The 19,459-nt window shown below is 32.1% G+C and overlaps 12 protein-coding genes and 1 non-coding gene across 13 annotated transcripts; 5 read left to right on the plus strand and 8 right to left on the minus strand.

Annotated features, from left to right (window-relative positions):
• Positions 1–101: 101 nt before the first annotated feature.
• On the minus strand, positions 102–617 carry DFA_07817 (uncharacterized protein; the record flags this gene model as incomplete). Its single annotated transcript, XM_004355261.1, has 1 exon — positions 102–617. The coding sequence occupies one exon, from the start codon at positions 615–617 to the stop codon at positions 102–104; it is 516 nt and encodes a 171-aa protein (XP_004355313.1).
• Positions 618–693: 76 nt separating this feature from the next.
• Positions 694–980, plus strand: DFA_07818 (uncharacterized protein; the record flags this gene model as incomplete). The annotated part of the gene is made up of 2 exons (XM_004355262.1): positions 694–895; positions 955–980. 2 exons carry the CDS (start codon positions 694–696, stop codon positions 978–980), a joined length of 228 nt encoding a protein of 75 aa, XP_004355314.1.
• Positions 981–1,102: 122 nt separating this feature from the next.
• On the plus strand, positions 1,103–2,266 carry DFA_07819 (uncharacterized protein; the record flags this gene model as incomplete). The annotated part of the gene is made up of 2 exons (XM_004355263.1): positions 1,103–1,130; positions 2,205–2,266. 2 exons carry the CDS (start codon positions 1,103–1,105, stop codon positions 2,264–2,266), a joined length of 90 nt encoding a protein of 29 aa, XP_004355315.1.
• Positions 2,267–2,741: 475 nt separating this feature from the next.
• DFA_07820 lies at positions 2,742–2,826 on the plus strand. The gene is given in 2 exon segments: positions 2,742–2,778; positions 2,790–2,826. It is a non-coding gene; the product is annotated as a tRNA-Tyr (tRNA).
• A 297-nt stretch (positions 2,827–3,123) lies between these two features.
• Positions 3,124–4,783, minus strand: trmt6 (tRNA-methyltransferase subunit; the record flags this gene model as incomplete). The annotated part of the gene is made up of 5 exons (XM_004355264.1): positions 3,124–3,571; positions 3,631–3,951; positions 4,042–4,324; positions 4,412–4,560; positions 4,626–4,783. 5 exons carry the CDS (start codon positions 4,781–4,783, stop codon positions 3,124–3,126), a joined length of 1,359 nt encoding a protein of 452 aa, XP_004355316.1.
• A 308-nt stretch (positions 4,784–5,091) lies between these two features.
• Positions 5,092–6,941, plus strand: DFA_07822 (ankyrin repeat-containing protein; the record flags this gene model as incomplete). The annotated part of the gene is made up of 6 exons (XM_004355265.1): positions 5,092–5,161; positions 5,405–5,443; positions 5,556–5,740; positions 5,893–6,083; positions 6,170–6,479; positions 6,555–6,941. 6 exons carry the CDS (start codon positions 5,092–5,094, stop codon positions 6,939–6,941), a joined length of 1,182 nt encoding a protein of 393 aa, XP_004355317.1.
• Positions 6,942–7,410: 469 nt separating this feature from the next.
• On the minus strand, positions 7,411–9,243 carry DFA_07823 (uncharacterized protein; the record flags this gene model as incomplete). The annotated part of the gene is made up of 1 exon (XM_004355266.1): positions 7,411–9,243. One exon carries the CDS (start codon positions 9,241–9,243, stop codon positions 7,411–7,413), a length of 1,833 nt encoding a protein of 610 aa, XP_004355318.1.
• A 63-nt stretch (positions 9,244–9,306) lies between these two features.
• Positions 9,307–11,336, minus strand: DFA_07824 (uncharacterized protein; the record flags this gene model as incomplete). Its single annotated transcript, XM_004355267.1, has 4 exons — positions 9,307–9,391; positions 10,051–10,163; positions 10,443–10,808; positions 10,890–11,336. 4 exons carry the CDS (start codon positions 11,334–11,336, stop codon positions 9,307–9,309), a joined length of 1,011 nt encoding a protein of 336 aa, XP_004355319.1.
• A 1,652-nt stretch (positions 11,337–12,988) lies between these two features.
• DFA_07825 (uncharacterized protein) lies at positions 12,989–14,848 on the minus strand (the record flags this gene model as incomplete). The annotated part of the gene is made up of 4 exons (XM_004355268.1): positions 12,989–13,351; positions 13,473–14,276; positions 14,384–14,578; positions 14,669–14,848. The coding sequence occupies 4 exons, from the start codon at positions 14,846–14,848 to the stop codon at positions 12,989–12,991; spliced, it is 1,542 nt and encodes a 513-aa protein (XP_004355320.1).
• A 462-nt stretch (positions 14,849–15,310) lies between these two features.
• On the minus strand, positions 15,311–15,439 carry DFA_07826 (uncharacterized protein; the record flags this gene model as incomplete). Its single annotated transcript, XM_004355269.1, has 1 exon — positions 15,311–15,439. The coding sequence occupies one exon, from the start codon at positions 15,437–15,439 to the stop codon at positions 15,311–15,313; it is 129 nt and encodes a 42-aa protein (XP_004355321.1).
• A 792-nt stretch (positions 15,440–16,231) lies between these two features.
• On the minus strand, positions 16,232–16,629 carry DFA_07827 (uncharacterized protein; the record flags this gene model as incomplete). Its single annotated transcript, XM_004355270.1, has 2 exons — positions 16,232–16,445; positions 16,613–16,629. 2 exons carry the CDS (start codon positions 16,627–16,629, stop codon positions 16,232–16,234), a joined length of 231 nt encoding a protein of 76 aa, XP_004355322.1.
• A 106-nt stretch (positions 16,630–16,735) lies between these two features.
• Positions 16,736–17,901, plus strand: rab1B (Rab GTPase; the record flags this gene model as incomplete). Its single annotated transcript, XM_004355271.1, has 3 exons — positions 16,736–16,749; positions 17,097–17,265; positions 17,461–17,901. The coding sequence occupies 3 exons, from the start codon at positions 16,736–16,738 to the stop codon at positions 17,899–17,901; spliced, it is 624 nt and encodes a 207-aa protein (XP_004355323.1).
• Positions 17,902–18,407: 506 nt separating this feature from the next.
• DFA_07829 (uncharacterized protein) lies at positions 18,408–18,683 on the minus strand (the record flags this gene model as incomplete). The annotated part of the gene is made up of 1 exon (XM_004355272.1): positions 18,408–18,683. The coding sequence occupies one exon, from the start codon at positions 18,681–18,683 to the stop codon at positions 18,408–18,410; it is 276 nt and encodes a 91-aa protein (XP_004355324.1).
• Positions 18,684–19,459: the final 776 nt, after the last annotated feature.

Genomic DNA, 19,459 nt, shown 5'->3' on the forward strand with positions numbered 1-19,459 from the left:
GGATGGTTGGTGGACTTGATTTTGCACAACGTTGGCAATAGATGACATAATGAAATTTGAGCTTGGACCAATTGCCGTCACCACAAGTGTAGTCCTCTGGATCACTGTAATTGGCCGCGGCAATTGGTCGATTGACAACGACTGTCGATCAAGACGGTATTGTCGAGCGTATAGTTGTGGAGTACATTGAGTCTCTCTGGTGATACTGCCGATGGTTGGGTGTAGACGTCTGCTGGACCATCCAAGATTTGATTTGGTCCAAGAATGGCACGAGTGTACAAACTACGACCACGTTGAAAGTAAAACAGGAGTACAAAAAAGTTGTAACTGACCTCGTGGTCTCCGAGCAATACTCTGTCGGCACTCTTTCTCTCCTTGACTGTCGTGGTAGACTTGTAGATCCTATCCAATTGAAATTGCATTCCATTAAGATAAAAGAGAGATTCGAGTTGGTTTGTTGGATGGTCTGGTTCGTGAAACTCTACAATCAAGCGGCCAATGTCGGATGGATCCCATTTGGCGGCAGTGTTCACTTCCAAGCAAACCACACGAGTGTTGTTCTTTTCATAGTCGACAGAGTCGGCTCTTCTGTCGGCACTACTCTTAAAGTTGGTCATGGCTTCAAAACGTAGTCTGACACCGACTATTGGACACAATTCATTTTGGTCTCGAGTGGTTGCAACCAAAAAGTCAATGTCTAATTCATTGACTCCAGTCTTTTTTGCAAAGCCTTTCCTTAATGATCGTTTGGTTGTAGAATGGAGTAGGCTGTTCAAATGTCGATGTTGTGGACTTAGAGCTACACGAGGACGAAGAGATGGTGGAGGTGATGGAGATGGCGATGGTGATGGTGATGGGGGTAGAGGTGGAGGGGGAGGTAGAGATGGAGGGGGAGGTAGAGATGGAGGGGGAAGAGCTAGAGACGAAGGAACTGTCCCTTTTTTTTTTCTATAGCTAACAAAGTATGGTCTCACCATTGAATGTAGAATGGGATTATTAATTATATATTAAAGTAGATGGAGAGATAATATAATAAATATGTAGTTATCTTTGGTTGGTATTATTGAAGTAGATGGAGAGATAATATTATTAATGATAAATAATGATCTCATCCTCTAGAGTATTTTGTGGTAAATAAGAGAAGAGGAAGATGGGAGTTGATTGAGAATGATGACCAGTTAGATTTTAACGGTTCAACCGCGGGTGACTAATCATGGTGAGAGACCTTGATGGATAGAGCAAATGACTTGTTTTAAACCATGTCTAATAAAGGAGAGTAGTGATATTATAATTGAATGACCAATCAGATAATTGTCATTTCAAATATGTGTCATCAACTCTTACCACCAAAATCTCTCTCTTCACCCAAAAATAAATTTAAAAAAAAAAATTGAACCACGAAAATTTTAGCTAGTGTTTCGTTAAAAAACAAAAGTGTTGTTATTTTATTTGTGTTATACTATTTTATTTATATTATCAATTATTTATTAGAGATAGAGAACAGACTATGTAAGACTTTGTGTTTCATCAAGGTAATAAATTAAAAATATAATTAGATCTTTAGACGACAACGATGTAGAGACAGTTTATTCTGTTTTAAATGATACTCCTCCAAGACAACACAATATATATATATTTTTTTTCTATACAATTTTTGAGTGTTTTCTATTTCTTTTTTTTTTTCTATTCAAATATATAATTCAATAGTTAATAATAATTTACCATACAAAGATATAGGAGGGCATTTACTTTATGTATATATATATTCATGGGGTTTTGAGGGACTAAATAACCAATTGATTGACTAAATTAGGGAAAATTTTTTTTTAAAGTAATTCTTTTCCTGTTCTCTCCTATCGGGAAGAGTAGTACTCAGAAGTTACAAAGTTTTATTAATTATACATTTTAATTGACCAGCAAGAAATAAAGATTATCTCGAGAAGAATTAAAGTTAATTTGTTCTGGGGGTTGTCCATGTCTATGATACATGTTATATGGACGTTGATCATGTATCTTATTGTATAGTGTCAAGCATGTTGGATTGTTTTGGGTTGTTGCTTGTTCTAAAAATAAATTGGTTAAAGATATCGCTTTTTTTTTTTTTTTTTTTTCTCAGCACTATAGGCTGTAATATTGTGTTATATAATTATTCTATGTTATTATTATTTAGTAAATTATTATATTATTAATATTATTATTGATAGATGAAGAGAGAATAGAAGAAGATGAAGGTGTTGACGCAAATATGGCACCCATCTTCTTCTAATTTTAGTACCATACTTGCGGTGAAACCTTAAGCCTTGGGTGCGTCCAAGACCGACTGCCGCTCTCAACTCTCACGCCGATTTACTCCCCATTGTGGACACTCGTCTTTACGTGTTGCATATTGTATTTGAGATGTCAGATGGCTTTCTATCGCGACGGCCCAGTAGGTCCTCCACTACCTTCCCGTTACTTGTTGCAGTCTGGCTACCCAATCTCCTACTGAGAAGGGGAAACTAACCCGGTCATCCTTCCGTGGGGGTGTCCTGTCTCTAGATCCCTAGAGTCGGATGGTTTTTCTCCTCAATCCCCCCAATTGTGGTCAAGTTAAACGTTGGCGCCAAAAGTAAAGTTCGAGGGCAGGATTCGAACCTATGACCTTTTCGTTCCCGGGGTAGCACACTCCCGATAAAAAAAAAATAAATTAGGGAAAAAAATTTTTCGTATAAAAGGGGAAAACCGAAAAAAGGGGAACATGGCCGGTTTTAGCTCAGTGGTAGAGCAGCTGACTGTAGTATTAACAAAGTCATCAGCTGGTCGCTAGTTCAATCCTGGCAAACCGGATATCTTTTGATGTTTTTTTTGCTGAGGGCAAAAAAATACTTTTTATGCTTGCGATTTGATTCTCCTACTCATTTCCTATAGTTTTATCTATATATCATGAAAAATAATCAAAACCACACAAAGATTGTTTTTTTTTTTTGTCATTACGTCGTTTTGATTGTTTTTCTTGATACATAGATAAAACAATGGGAATCAAATGGCAAGCATAAAAAGTATAGAAAAACACCTCTGGCTTGTAGTAAAAAAAAAAAACCAAAAGACTATAATGTATATTTGAAAATAATTTTATTTATTTATTTATTGTTTATCATCATCACCATCAACATCTTCACGTTTTCTTTTTAAAGGTTGTTCTTCACCCTTTTCATTTTCCTTTTCATCTTTTTCCTCTTCTTCAATTTCGGCTTGATCAATTTTCATTGCACTTGGTTTTTGTTGTTCTTGTTGTTTGTTTAATTTTTCATCGTGAGTCAATGATTTAACCTTGATACCAGATAAAAGGAAACCACTTGCACCATCCATAGACATCATTGGATGAGTTCTCTTTGGAAGTACTTGTTGTTCACGCATCCAAATCTCATTGATTGTCAAATTGACAGCCAATTTGTTTGTTGAAAGGTGTTGATTACATTCCAAAAGTTGTTGTTTGTAAAGTGAAAAGATAACAAATGATCCAGATGGTTTTAAATATGGTAAACATGATAATATTAATGATAATGGTGAATATTTTGAAACTATAATTAAACTATAAAAATAAAATATTAGAATCATTTCTTTTCTTTTTAAATATTTTCATTTACATACCTATCAACACCTTGTTTTAAATAATTAATAGCTTTTAAATCTTTTGAAGATTCAGGTTCTTTTAAATTTAATTTGTTGATTGAAGAGAAATCAAATGGAATGATGCATTGTTCAACCTCGGGAGAGAAACCAAAGTTTTGAACGATTGACAAGGATGGACCCTTTCCCAAATAGGCCGACAATACAACACCATCACCATTCATACGTTCATTGACCGATCCAGTAACCAAACCCATACTCGAATCAACAACCAAAATATTTGATCCAGCCTTTACATTACCAAGTGTTAATAATTGTCCCAATGTATCAAATCTAATATTACTATAAAAATAGAAAAATAAAAGTATTAATATATATATATATATTATTATTTGTTTCTTCTTCTTCTTCTTCTTCTTCTTGTTTGTTTACCAAATTTTCTTTGGATCTTTTGTATAATAAGATTCAATAAGATTCTTTGAAGTTGGTTTGAGAATCTTGACAACTGTGGAATGACGACCCATCTTTTTCTTGAGATACTTCATTTGTGAATACTCTGTCTTTGTATGAAAGGAATCAGAGTTTTCAATCAATGCCTTGATAATCTCTGATGCACTTGACCCCTTTTGTTTCATCTTTGCAATATCATCTTCTGTCAACTTTTGTGTTGTATTTAAATTGGTTAATTTACTATTATCTGCATCAATCGTTGTTTCTACAAAATAAAAACAAAAAAAAGATAAAAGTTATAATAGATTGATCTATATATATGAATGTTTGTTTGTATTTAAACTTTACATACGAATAAGATTAGTCAATTCTTTTTCGATATCCTTTTGATTGGTTCTTTCCATTGTACCATTTGGTAGTACTTGATAGGTAGAGTAAAATGGTTTACCGATTAATTGAAGTAAATCTACCTTTTTACATTTACCTACAACGTGTGATTGTCTAGACAGATAAAAGTAAGTGATACTGATGATCATTCTATTGATTGATTGATTTATAAAACATACAATCCTTGTACAAGTTTAACAACTTTATAATTATCACCATTATTTATATTCAAGATGATAGTATCACCCATTTTGATTCTATTTAAACCATTTTGTTGTTCTGTAGTAGAAGTAGTTGTAGTAGTAGTTGTAGTTGATGATGAATCCACTTCTGCCATTATATGTATATCTCTTTTAAAACTATCTATAGATCTATAGATAGTATCTATTGATTGATTAAACGAACGACACACAAAGTTTTTTGAATCAATGATCGGCGAGCTCATCCTCATTCTCACAATTAATATACCTTTTATTTTTTTTTAAAACTACAAATGTTTGATCAAGTTTATATCTTTCTTTCTTTCTTTCTTTCTTTCTTTCTTTCTTTCTTTCTTTCTTTCTTTCTTTCTTTCTTTCTTTCTTTCTTTCTTTCTTTCTTTCTTTCTTTCTTTCTTTCTTTCTATCTATCTATCTTTTGATAAAGATGAATTCTAATCAAAAGATTATTCGATCGACTAAAGATTTAACATTTGTTGATCACTTTGAAAAGATTAGTAAAACGAAAAGGTCTTGAATTCCGACCATCAAACGGAACCCAGGGACAACGACGCAGTTTGACGAGCTCTCTTTTTACATAATTTAATTAAATCAAAGAAGGTCGTTGAAAGTTTAGGGTCACCCAACTACAACCCGTTGTTGTTGTATCTTCGTCATCATCATCAATCATCATTTTGTATTTTACATCATCAACCAACTTAATAATTTTAAAATGAACAAGTTTTTAATAGTTTTAATAGTTGCCATCATTGCATTCTTTGCAATCTCATCGGTTTCAGGTCAAGACCCTGAACCACTCAAAAAGGAAATCTGTCAAGTTTGCAGAGGTAGCCATCTTTTAAATGTCATTATATTACACAATATTAACTAAACACGCGTATATTTAATTAGGTGATTGGGAAGTTGTTCACAAATTTACAAAGAAACATTTCAGTGAAAAGAATATGGAACAAACTATTTCGGGAATGTGTCAACTTGAACGTCCAGATGTCCAACCAAGTTGCCATCAAATGGCAACTCAAGTCAGTTCATTTGTCAACTGTGTCAACAAAGGTATCCTTGCTGAACCATGTTGTGTATCAATGGGTCATTGCCATGCTTAAATCATATGATTCAATAAAATAGCCAAACCAAACACATGTTTTCAAATAATTTTTGATCACTCTTATTATACACACTCTGAGAGTTTCAATTATTGTATTGTATTATATTATATTATTGTAGATAGATAGAGAGAATGTTAGAGAAATATGATTATGAATTATTAAGATCAGTTGGAAGTAATGATATTAAAAAGTTAAGAGAGATGATTGATTGTGGTGTAGATATCAATATGAGAGAGTATGATAAAGGTACAACTCCATTACATATTGCTGCTGCAAGAGGTCATAAACAAGCTTTAGAATTATTGGTTTCAAGGTAAGGAGAATAAAGGATAGATAGATAGATAGATAAAGATTATTAGAGTCGTATGTCTAAACTTTATATATTTTTAATTCTTTTAGAGGAGCAGATGTAAATGCACAAGATAATAGAGGAATAGCACCATTACATTCACTTGTAACAAATAGATATGATGTTTTGGCGTTATGGATGATTAGACATGGTGCCAATATCCATCTACAAGACATTAATAAATACTCTCCCTTTGATTTGGCACAAGGATGGTTCCAAAAGGAAATGGTTGCTGCTTCTGAAGGTAAACCAACCGTATCAGATGAAGCTGCTCCAACAACCGACATTATTAAAATAACTCAATCCTCTTCAACTTCTTCATCAAGTCTAAGTCTCCCTACTCCTTCTGGTCCTTCTTCTGTAAGAAAGATAATTAATATCAAATTCTAATCAACAATATTAATATTAATCTATTAATTTTAATCCAATTTGTAGGAAGTATTAAAAGTTTATTATAGAGGTGAATCATATAAATCTGTTAAAGTATTGAGTACTGAAACAGCAAGAGATGTATGCAAGAGAATGTGCGAAAAGTTTAATATGAATGCCTATGATAAATGTTTTGATATCATTGAAATTATTAAAGGAGAGGGTAAGCCAAAAAAAATTAATATTAATATTAATCATTTGAATTATTCTAATATTTCTATCTGTGTAGTGAGATATTTACAAGGAAATGAATATTTATTGACAAATAAATCAAAATGGCCAATTATTGTTGGAAATACTGGTAATGAGACACATTTACATTGTCACTTTTCAATTACCATTAGAAAATCTGCACCTACTGAAGCTCAAGAATTATTCTCTAGAATATTTTAAAATATCACATTGATTGTAGTATATATATTTTGTATATTTTAAATATTATTTATTTATTTATTTATTCATTTATTTAAAAATAATAAACAAACACTTTGTTTAATTGTAATATATATATACCATTAATTATTATTATTATTGAGGAAGAAGAGGAGGAGGATTTAGGATGAGTTGGATTTTAAGGGAGGAATTTTTAATGTTATATTTATTATTATTATTATTATTATTACTACTATTATTATTACTATATTCTTATAATGGTTATTTGATTGGGGGGGGTTTTGATTAATTTAACGAATGGGAGGTGAAGTTGTTGTGTGTGTTGTTAACAAATATAGGAATTACAATCATAATGTATGATTATTGATACATGGAATATTCTCCATTCAAAAATATCCTATATCATTATATTCTTTTTGTTAATTTTTTATACTATACTATACTATTATCAGTTATTATATATTATTAATTAATTAAAATTCATTGGTGGAGAATTTGAATTGGGAGGTGATAATGTTGAAAGTGGTGGAAATAGAGGTGATGTCGGTGTTGATGATGGTAATAAAGTTAAACTGATTGGTGACAGTTGTGATGGTGTCGGTGTCGACGATGATGATGAAGAAGATGATGAAGAGGAAGAAGAAGATGAAGCAGTAAAATAAAATGAAGGTAATAATTGTGATTGAGATTGTGACAATTGTGGATTAGAAGGTGGTGGTAACGGATGCATTGAAAATTGTTTTTGTTGTTGTTGTTGTTGTATATGATTTAATTGTTGATTCACTTGATTCGTTTGACTCGCTTGATTAACTTGTTGTTGTTGTTGTTGTTTTAATTGATAAAGTTGTTGATGTTGATATTGTTGTTGATGATAGAGACTATAATTTTGTTGTAATTGTTGTTTTTGAATTTGAAGTTGTTGTTGTTGATATTGATTGACCATTGTGTGTTTGGCCATTGATCTCTTTTTACTATAGAATTGACATATATTACAATCATCGGGATTGACACACGGATGATATTTCTTTTCGTGGTGTGATAGATTCGATTTTGAGGTGACCTTGGTGCACCCCGGATGTCTGCATTGCGCAAGTTGCTCCTCTTTGGCAGGGTCCTTGATGGGAATGTCGTTTCGTCGGCACACCTGACACGTCTCGTCACATTCGTTGTGCGGTTTTCTTTCGTGTATCGATAGTGACTGCTTCTTTGTAAAGGTATATATGTTTCCGAGCGTGAGGCAGTATTGATGTCGGCATTTCAACTTGCCATCACTGGAAAGCAGCGTTGAAAGTTTAGGGCGTCTTAATTGGTTAAGTGGTAAAGAAAATAATGCTTCGTAATTAATCTCCATTCCAACTGGTGGTGATGTAGGTATTGCATTTCTTCTTTTTCTTTTTGGTTTTGTTTTATCATCTTCTTCATCTGATATTATATTTTGTTGATTATTTTGTTGATTATTATATCCATTTGAATTTGATTCCATTAGTAATTGTTGTTGATGTTCTTTTGTTGGTCTAAATATTGATAAATGTTGTTGAGATTGTGATATTGGTTGAACTATATATTGACCATTTTGTTGTTGATTGTGACCATTTTGTTGATGATGGTGATTATTATTATTATTATTATGAGGTTGTTGTAAATGATGATGATGGTGATGATGTTGTTGTTGTTGTGGATGTTGATGAAATATATCATTACTTAAAAATGGAGGTGATGAAGATGATGAAGATGGTGAATAATTATTTCCATTTCCATTATTAATATTATTATTATTATATTGTTGTTGTTGAATTAAATTTGATGTTGGTAATTGTTGTGATTGTTGTGGATGTCTTTGTTTATTATCATTATCAATATTATTATTATTTTGATTATTATTTTGATTATTTTGATTATTTTGATTTTGATTTTCACCTTTATCATTTTCTGAATCATTAATCAACATATTGATTTTCATACTTGATCTAATCTTATTCTTTTCATCATCTACTTGTTGTTCTAAATATTCTTTTTCATTGCCACCAATAATGTTGAAATGGTAGTGTCCATTGATACTCTTTTTGAGTAGAGATGATGATGATGATGAATCTAAAAGATCCAAATGGATTCCATTCATATTGCCATGACCATTACTACTACTACTGCCACCACTGCTATGTTTAATGTCTATATCATCTTGTGTGGTACTTGTATCCCAAAACTCCAATATCGATCTTGCAACCAATAATTCCTTGTTTTTAATGTCTTCTTCTTCTTGCTCTGTTGTCATCATCATATGATTACTACTACTACTATTCATTGTGTGTGTTGAGAGTCAAAAGTAGATTAAAAAGTAAATCTTTTCTCTTTAGCAATAGGTAGTCTAAAGATAAGAAGAAGAAGAAGAAGTAATATATAGTTGTAGTTGTAGTTGTAAGAGGTAGGTTGGAACTAAAAGGTAGAGTAGACTAGATAGAGTGTTTGTTTCTGTCTCTCTGTCTGTCTGATTGATGATACTTGTTGCGTTGTCTGTTCTCTCTGTGTGTATGTGTGTGTGTTCTGCTGTCTGTGAAGAATGTGATTAAATTTAAAACCCCCCTTCTTCCAGAGTCTCTCTACTACAATGGATGATCAGAGTGAGTTAGGTGAATGAATGATCAATTATATGAAGCGTGTGTATTTGTGGTTGTGACAGTGAAACTTTGTTGTTGAGATGTGGTGATGGTGGTGGTGGGGAGGATAGTGATGATGACAGACCAGCAGCCAAACCAACCAACAACTAAACAAACTAGTCTAGACTTTTGTATGTGATGACGCAATATTCTTAACACTTTGTGTATATGTGTGTATGTGTGTTTGTTTGTCTGTGTGTTTGAACCGCCAAGTAGTAGAGAGTATATGGTAGTGCTATATCTATATTCCGATCTGTATGAATCTTGATTGATATGTATGTATGTATAACTCTACTACTATAGTACAAATACTAATATACTATTACAACAAACAACAAACAACAAACAACATATGTCTATGATATAAATAAATATTGACAACCCAACTGTAAAGTGGACTACGAGTGACCATCAGTTAGCCAGCTCAGTTTTTAGGTTGTTTGACAAAAAAAAACTAAAAAAAATTTGGTGCATCTGCCATTGCTTGTGCTGGACTTTTCTCAGTTGGTTGACTTTCTACGTATGTACGTAGTCCACCATCCATACTCAGATTTGTGATCTCAAACCACTTTTTAGAAAAAAAAAAAAAACAATCTTATGTTTTGATTTACCAATATTTAGCCTTTAAAAAAAAATAAATAAATAGATTATTTGTGAATTTATTGCTGTTGAAAATTATTATATATGTATATATTAATTATTATTATTAATTATTATTATTATTAATGATTAATGATTAATGATTAATATTATTAGTTAGTTGGTTAGTTAGTTAGTACTTTATAGTTTGGTTCGATTTAAATTATTATTATTATTAATTATTATTATTATTAATATCAATTGATACTGATGGTAAAGATTGAATATCAATTGAAATGAATGAAGTTGGATTATTATTAATATTATGATGACTTGTATAACTATTACTATCAAATGTAAAATCAGAACTAATCGATTCAGAATCACAATCTGACATTTCAAAACTATCACCTGATTGAATACAAATCGATTTTGCAGATGTGGCTTGATTTTGTTGTTGTTCATTTACATTTACAATGGGAGTTGCTGGAAGATCAACTTCAACCCATAATTCCATACATTTCTTTTGAGTTGATTGTTTATAATATTCAAATAAATGTAATGACCATACAATACCTGATCTTGAAAACTTGGTATTTAAAACTTGAATTTCAATATGTAAATGATATAAATACTAAAAAAAAAAAGAATATTAATATTTAAAATATTTTGATTGTTTTAATATATTTAATATATCTAATATATTTATACATACTTTGTTTGTAATTAACATAAAACCAAAACAAGATATACAAAGACCAATAAATAATATTAATACACCACCAACCAAGACGGCACCATTTTTCTTGAATAATGTAAAACTGAGTAGCATGACGAATAGACCGACCAATGGAAGAGCAACAGAGACACACCAATACACCATTTTAGTTCTAAACCAAGTGGTTTGGAGACGATCTACAGCATGGTCAAATTCTGGTTTGGTCATGTATCCATCCAAAGCATCTGGATATTCGGTTTGGAATCTTCTTGAACTCCAACATAATCCTTCTTTGGTGGTTGGAATTATAATCTTATTTTTTGTTGATTGTGGTAATGCAAATGATATCGATGGTGATTGTGGTTGTGATTCCCCTTGACCTACAACATTATTATTATTATTATTATTTGAAGTCAATGGAATGTTATTATTTGGAGTTGACATTATTGATTATTATTATTGATTGGATTAATTATCTTAAAATTGAGTGATGATTATGAATAATGATGTGATGATGATGTGAAGGTTATAATTGATTATTATAATTTGATTTGATTTGATTAATGATTGGATCGATGATATATTGATTTGATATACGATGATGATGTTGTTATTAAAGGAGACTATTAAATAGTTGAGGGGACAATAGTAATTACTCGTCGACCAAGGGAAACGAGTGGGGATCGAGCGAGTTTAGTTGGGATCGTGTAGACAGAGACTATATTTCGGCAAAAAGTGAATATGTACAAATGATAATTATGATGGATGTATGGATGATGATTACGATGGTGATAATAATTAATTATATAAAGAGTGTTGTATTTGGTGATGATGATGTTTGCTTCGACTATTATCATTATATATGTTTATTAAAAGGGGTTGTAGGATCGGTTGGCTTCCTTAACTTCATTGTTGTTGTGGGTGGGTGAGTGGAAATTGATCACTAACCTACTTAGTTGTTAAAAATAGGGGGGGTGGGTGGGTTGTTTCGGTGCTTGTGAATAGATTGGATTGAGTGGTGAGCTCAAATGAGGCATATCTATATTTTTGGTTGAACTGATGATACACACACAACACACACAATACATGAAAGTACGCGGTTGTTCAAAACAGGTTGTTGTAAGCATGCCCAACCCCCCCCCCCCCCCCCTCCTTGTCTCGAGAGGCTGTTGCTAGTTGTTTTTTAAAATCGATCGGATCGATTGTGATGGATGAGGTGAAAGAAAGTAAGTTAATTAATTAAACCCTACCTCGTTTCAACGAATGAGTGGGGTGATGCCACACACACCCACAACCTAACCTACGTCATACGAAGCAAAGATATCAAGTCAAGACATGTGACAAAGAAAAGAGAGGACAACAATAAATTCAATTTGCAGGTTTCGGCCCATCCCTCCTCCTTTTCACCTCTTGCTCCACCATTTTGCTGAATTTGCCTTGACCAAATTTTTAAAACAGACTTGTGATCTTTGCAACAAGTTTGCCCAATAATTAAATTAATTAATTAACTTGTGATTTGCAGACAGATATATGTTGTTGTCGAAATCATGATAGAACCAAATCTATTTTGTCCAATGATCACACATTTTCCTCTCTTTTGATCAAACTTTCAGATGAAGCACATTTAACTTCAAGTTTTGGGGGGAGAGGCAAGGGCCCTTGCCTTCCTTGTTATGATTATTCAAATAAATATTGTTGATAGATATTATATTATAATTATAATTCTAGATTTAAAGGAGGAGGAGGTAAACTGTTTAAAAGTATAAGTTGATGGATGGATGAATGGATAGATAGATATTATGTCTCGAGATTCAGGATTAAACTTTCTCTTTCCCTCTCCCTCTCTAAACCAACCACACTACCCAAGGTAAATCCTTGGCCCATACAACCCTTACATCCTATAGTTTATTTTAAAAAGAAAAAGAAAAAGTAAAGAACAGATTGGAACCATTCCAAATTTAAAAGAAATCTTACCAATTTGTTTTTTATAATACTTCTATTCTATATATCTTCCTCTCTTCTCTCTTCTTCTTCTTTTATCTTCAATGTTTTGATTTAAATTTGATGGTTTGCTAAAATATATATTATTAACTTGTTTATTCTTCGTCTTGTTCATCTTCATCATCTTCACCTTCTTCTTCTTCATCAATTAAATCCAATTCATTCATTTCTTCAATGAGTTGAGCAAGTGGATCTTTGAATTGTTTCCATTCATTTGGACCCATCTTTAATTCCTCGTCGGTGAGCATACATGCTTGGAGACCCTTTTTGAATGCCTCAGTGTCAAACCCGTTGGTTTCAGCACCAAAATAGGTAAGGTCATTCTTTCTGTCTTGGTAAGTGTTTAATCCAATATCCTTTTTAATTGCCTTTACTACGTTTTCTTCTTGTGGCCAATCCTTTTCTTCCATTACACTAAAGAATTCTCTACTTGGTTCAATGGTAAGTCCTTCTGGTGACTGAGATAGATAAGATAAGAAATAAAAGAAAGAAGGGAGATTAATATAATATTAAAAAACATTATTATATATAATATATATATATATCTTTTGATTATTATTATTATATTTTTATACATACAAGAGCAAACTTGTAATATTTGATCATATCATTGGCTAACCAAATATCACCAGAGATGAGCAAGAGACCTTTGGTATTTTGAACGTTGAGAGTCTCTTCATCACCATTTTCAAAGAGGAATTTGTGGAATCTTTCTGGATGGATGGGAACACGTTGCATGGATCTATTGATACTGACACCATTGTGTGATTCGCTAGCCGAGGCATAGTCTGGGATTTCAAATGGCTCGTCGGTTGGGAAGAGTTGTTTTAATGAGATGTTGGAGAATTTGGTGCCGCCATTGACCACCTTGACACCTGGTATCAAAAGCTTGACAAATCTCTCGATAAAAGCTACATCTTGTGCATCGGCAATATCACTCTTGTTGAGGAATACAGTCATTGATGATTCGATTTGTTCAGTGATCAGAGTATGTACAAACTCGTCTTTTTTGGCAACCAATTCATCATCCTCTTCATCCTCTTCTTCTTCTTCATTGTGATCATCACAACAATCATCTTTGCATTCCTTTTCCTTTTCCTTTTCCTTTTCATCGGCATTGGTACATTTACCGTCTTTGCAACAGTCATCCTTTACATCCTTCTTTTCATCAGCCTTGTTGGTACATTCTCCACCAGCACAACAGTCATCCTTCTTTTCATCAGCAGTCTTGGTGCATTTACCGTCCTTGCAACAATCATCTTCCTCCTCATCTTCAAAAATGAAAAGGTCGGCGTGTCTTTGACCAAGTGTATCGACTGACTTGAGGTCATCCAAAAACTTGCTAGTATCTACTACACTAATCATATTTTTCAATTCAATATTCTTCAAAAAAGAAATAGAGATGTTAGGATACTAATACTTACTAACTATTACTATATATTTTACTTATATATATATATATATATATATCTTGTTTGTTTATAACATACCGAAAAGATAATACCGAGTGGACCTTCATCGATGAATCTCATGAGATCGAGAAACATGGTAGTTTCAAATGAACTGCTTACAAACACGAAACCCTTGATATCTGCAGCTGGAGCATTCTTTGACTTGTTCAAAACAGCTTCTTCAATAGCATCTTCATTCAAGTTGGTATAGATAACTTTGTTATGTTCGACAATCTATATAGGTAGGTAGGTAGATACGATAGATACGATAGATTAGTTTATCCATCTCTATTCTTTCATTCCATATATTATAGGAGTACATACACATGCTTCATGTGAAATCTTTGCACCTTCAAGTGAGAGTACAGATGGTGGTAACTTGCCTGTGATAGTGTCAAAGATAACAGCAACCTTTTGGTCACCAATCAATGAGGTGATTCTATTGACCAATGTAACCTTTCCACTGTCCTTGAAACCGACGATAATAATAGCTGGAATATCCATCTTTCTCTCTCTCTTTAAGAATATCTCTTATCTATCTATCTATGTTTAGTTTGTTGAAAATGTGTGTGTCGTTGACCTAGGCCACCCGAACCGAACGAACCGAGACATAATATTAAAGTTTTTCGAGTTTTCACAAAATTCAAATAAAATATGTGATGGAGGATGTTTGTGGAGTGTGTCTGGGATGTCATTCTATAAATAAATACTTATACATATCTATATCATCTATCTATCAACTGATTTCATTGAATTAAAATTCAACTTTTACTTTTTTAAACCAAACTATAATCTTAAAGTCAACCAGGTGCAAAAAGGATTGTTCCATGTTTGGCATTGAGTAGTTGACTGGAGGAAGTTCGAAAGGGTATTAATAAAAGTCTTGTTGGAATCATGATGGATTATGTGTGTTTGTTTGTTGGTTTCCTACTTCCTCTCTCTCTCTTGCCACAGTGTTCAAAATATTTAATTCAAAAAATGTGGTTCGGTGAAATTTTGACGGATTGTGAATATCGCAAACAAAGTGTTCCAAGTAGAAAACCCAAATTTACAGCCATCTGGAAGTAGTAGTATGATCGATGGAAGACCAGACATGATCTTCTCTCATTCACAATTCACCATAAACATTGAGACATCTTCTTGCTTTGAATGTGATTCATACAATACTGCATCCTGCCTTTTTTTTAATATTTACTTTTTAAAAGTATGCAACCAATTATTTAATACAATCATTCGTCTCGTCTATTTCATTTCAATCAACAACAACAAAGTCCAGCAAAGTAATTTAAAGGTAAGCTAGGAATTTGAATGCAACCAACCCAATGAATTGTCGAACCCAACCACCACATCGTATTACTTTTTTTTTTTTGTTAATATCTTTTTTTTTGTTGCAATTGCTTGTCCCCACAACCCTCATCTTTATTTCCCAACATCTTTAAAATCCAACCAACACCAAAAACCCATCATCATTGATTACTTTTAAATTTGGGTTAAATTCTTGTTTATTTGATGAGTATAATAATCACAAGGTGTTGTATATATATATATATATGTTTATATATAATGTGTGGGTGTGATGAACGATACCAATATCTGCTATCTTTTTGAGGAGGAGCCTCTTTGATCAAAGGGGGAAAATAGTTGCTATCAGGTGTGAAAAAAATTGTTTTTTTTTTTTTTTTTTTTCCAACAATTTTTTTCACACCTGATAGCAACTATTTTCCTCACAAAGATTTTACTATAGTTTTTTTTTTTCTTCTCTCATTATCTGTAAATTATATCATTATAAAAAGGTGCGTTTAGAGAAGAGAAGAGAAGAGAGGAGAGGAGAGGAGAGGAGAGGAGAGGAGAGGAGAGGAGAGGAGAGGAGAGGAGAGGAGAGGAGAACTATAAAGAGATAGAAGAGAGGGACGGAGAAACACGACAATCATCAACAACAACAAATATATTAATAGATAGACACTTTCGCGATACAACTACCATGAAAACAACATCATGATGATTTGATTGACAGACAGACAGACAGACAGACAGACAGACAGACAGACAGACAGACAGACAGACAGACAGACAGACAGACAGACAGACAGACAGACAGACCCTAAATACTAACGTACTTCTTTGTTTCTCTATTTTTTAAAAAATCATCACCACACTATCAATCAATCAAATCCATCTCCAATCAATCTTCTTTTACTTTTACCTATTATTATTATTTCAATATTAAACAAACTATCTACTCTACTCTTGCTCTTGCTCTACTTACACAAATTTAGAATCAACATTATTTAGTTTGATTTTGTAGTTATAGTCTCATACGCCTTTTCTTCCCGAGTAGTTAATATTAATTTATATTGTTTAGTTTCAACAAAACAGAAAGCATAACCAAAAATGAACCCAGAATAGTATGTGTTGGATATATATATAAGATAGACATAATAGAGATAGAACAACAACATTGGACTAGACACAAACAAACAAACAAACAAACAAATGGATCAATCAACCAACTATAATAAGATAATCAAAACAACATCGATGAAACAAACAATTATATAGTATTCGATGATCGAATACTCAAAAGAGAGAGAGAGAGAGATAAAGGTTTACGATATCAAGAAGAGTATTGATTGATTGATTTGGTTGATCGATTTGCTTGTTTGGTTGGTTTTGGTTTATTCTCAATGTTGGGCTCTAAAACTATGGACCTTATACAACATATTAACATTAACATTATCATTTATTACTATAGTGACTATTTATTCAAATTATTATTGATTGGTGACAGTGGTGTCGGAAAATCTTGTTTATTGTTAAGATTTGCTGATGATACTTACACAGAGAGTTACATCTCCACCATTGGTGTAGATTTCAAGATCCGTACCATCAACCTTGATGGCAAGATTATTAAATTACAAATCGTATGTTAATGAAAGATTATATTTATATATATATATATGATTGATTACTCTTCTTTTACAACTTGACTAACCAACGAAACATTCTCCATTCCATTCAATTCAATTCAACTCTGAAATTTATTATTCGATCAATTTGGATAAACTTATATTATTTTTGGTCTTTTATTATTATTATTATTATTATCATACTTTTAGTGGGATACTGCTGGTCAAGAAAGATTCAGAACCATTACATCTAGTTATTATAGAGGTGCACATGGTATCATTGTAGTATACGATGTTACTGATCACGTTTCATTCAACAATGTTAAGCAATGGATGCAAGAAATCCAAAGATACGCTTGCGATAGTGTCACCCGTTTGCTTGTCGGTAACAAATGCGATCTCATTGAGAAGAAGGTTGTCGAGACCAACGTCGCCAAGGAATACGCTGATTCCGCCTGCATCCCATTCTTGGAAACCTCTGCCAAGTCATCTGCCAACGTCGAACAAGCTTTCATGATCATGGCCTCTGAGATTAAGAAACTCCAAGGTGGTATCACCACTGGAGGCAACGCCAACTACAACAACAACGTTGTCAAGCCAAGCACTGGTACTCCAGTTGGCAAGAAGAAGGGGAGATGTAATATCCTCTAAACACACACACGCGTGCGAGATAACAAACTTTTTATTTACCAACCAAACAACAAAACACAAAAAACAACACAAAAAAAAAACAACAACATTTCCAACATCCCCAACATCCTTACAACAAAACAATTTTTTTAATTTTCTAACAATCTAAAAAGTAATAATAATAATAATAATAATAATCATCATCATTACCCACCCACATACAATCAATCAAATCATCTTCACCATTCAATCTATTTATTTTATCTTTTTTTTAAAAACAAATAATAATAATAATAATAATAATAATTGGTACCACCCAAAAAAAAACAAAAAGTGATATCCATATAATAATAATTAATAATAATAATAATAATAATTTACCATACCCTTCAATCAATTTAAATAGAGTTTTTAATGTTGTTTTTTTTAACCAAAACAAAAAAAAAAATAAAAAAATAATAAAATTTTAATGTATAATCTAAAAAAACTCTATTATTATCTTTATTTATTTATTTATTATCTTTTTATTATTGATGATCATAAACCTTGTCATCATAATTTTTAGCATTTGAAAGATCCCATTCATGTGGTTGGTAGTGACATCCTTGACTAATACAATTTTCATAATAAATAGGGAAATCATTTTCACATGGATATGGTACATCTGGAGTTCTTTTACACATATTGTATCTCTTGAATGCATATACTTTACAACCATTACAATTAATTGCAGATACACTTTCAAATAATAATATTCCAATCATTAAACTTGTAATTAATTTAATAAATTTTGATTTGTCCATCTTGATTGACTATGGTAGTTTTGGTATTAATAAATAAATAATTGATTGGTATTGTTATGATATGGTAGATATTTGGTCTATATTTATATATATATATATATATTTAAAATGATATATTTGAAAAAGGTTAACTTTTGATTTTATAATTTCCCGTTTGTTTCGTCGCTCCATATTATAAAAGTTAGAATGACATTATTATTTATTATTTTTATTGTTCACACACAAAGAAAAACACAGAATTTGGTCAATTGGATAAAAACACGTATCTCTAAACTAAAAATACAAAATGTTAACACTCGCGAGTTGTGTCATTGTCTGTCTGTCCCCATCTCTCAAATCTATTGTAGTTGTTTGGTTTGGGTTTGTTTACATAATCCTCACACTTTCCTTCGAGGTGAAATGTATCCATTAAACTGATATTTTTGGATATATCCAATATGTCTGTCTGTCTCGTCTAATCACTCGTCTTTCTTTTGGAAATTAATTTCATCATCATCACCATTTGGTTAAAAAAGATGATTGGGAGGTTTGTTGTTTCCAAGACAAAGTCTGCAGTGGAGGAGGAGGAGGAGGAGGAGGACATAAGTCTCTGGAATGTAAAGATTCCTTTGATTCAATCAAATGCTGTTGATTGCTCTTGTTCTTGTTATTGTTCTTGCTTTATAACTTGGACTTGTTTAAACAAGACCCGAGAAAGGTATTAGCTGTGTCACCTACTCCTTCTTTTGTTCGACACATATAATAATATGAGTTTGAAGTAGGATAGATGTAATGAA

The sequence above is a fragment of the Cavenderia fasciculata genome (assembly GCF_000203815.1).
Source record: "Cavenderia fasciculata unplaced genomic scaffold Scf_ET2XIPL01COFD4-5, whole genome shotgun sequence".
In the NCBI taxonomy this organism is placed as follows: Eukaryota; Evosea; class Eumycetozoa; order Acytosteliales; family Cavenderiaceae; genus Cavenderia; species Cavenderia fasciculata.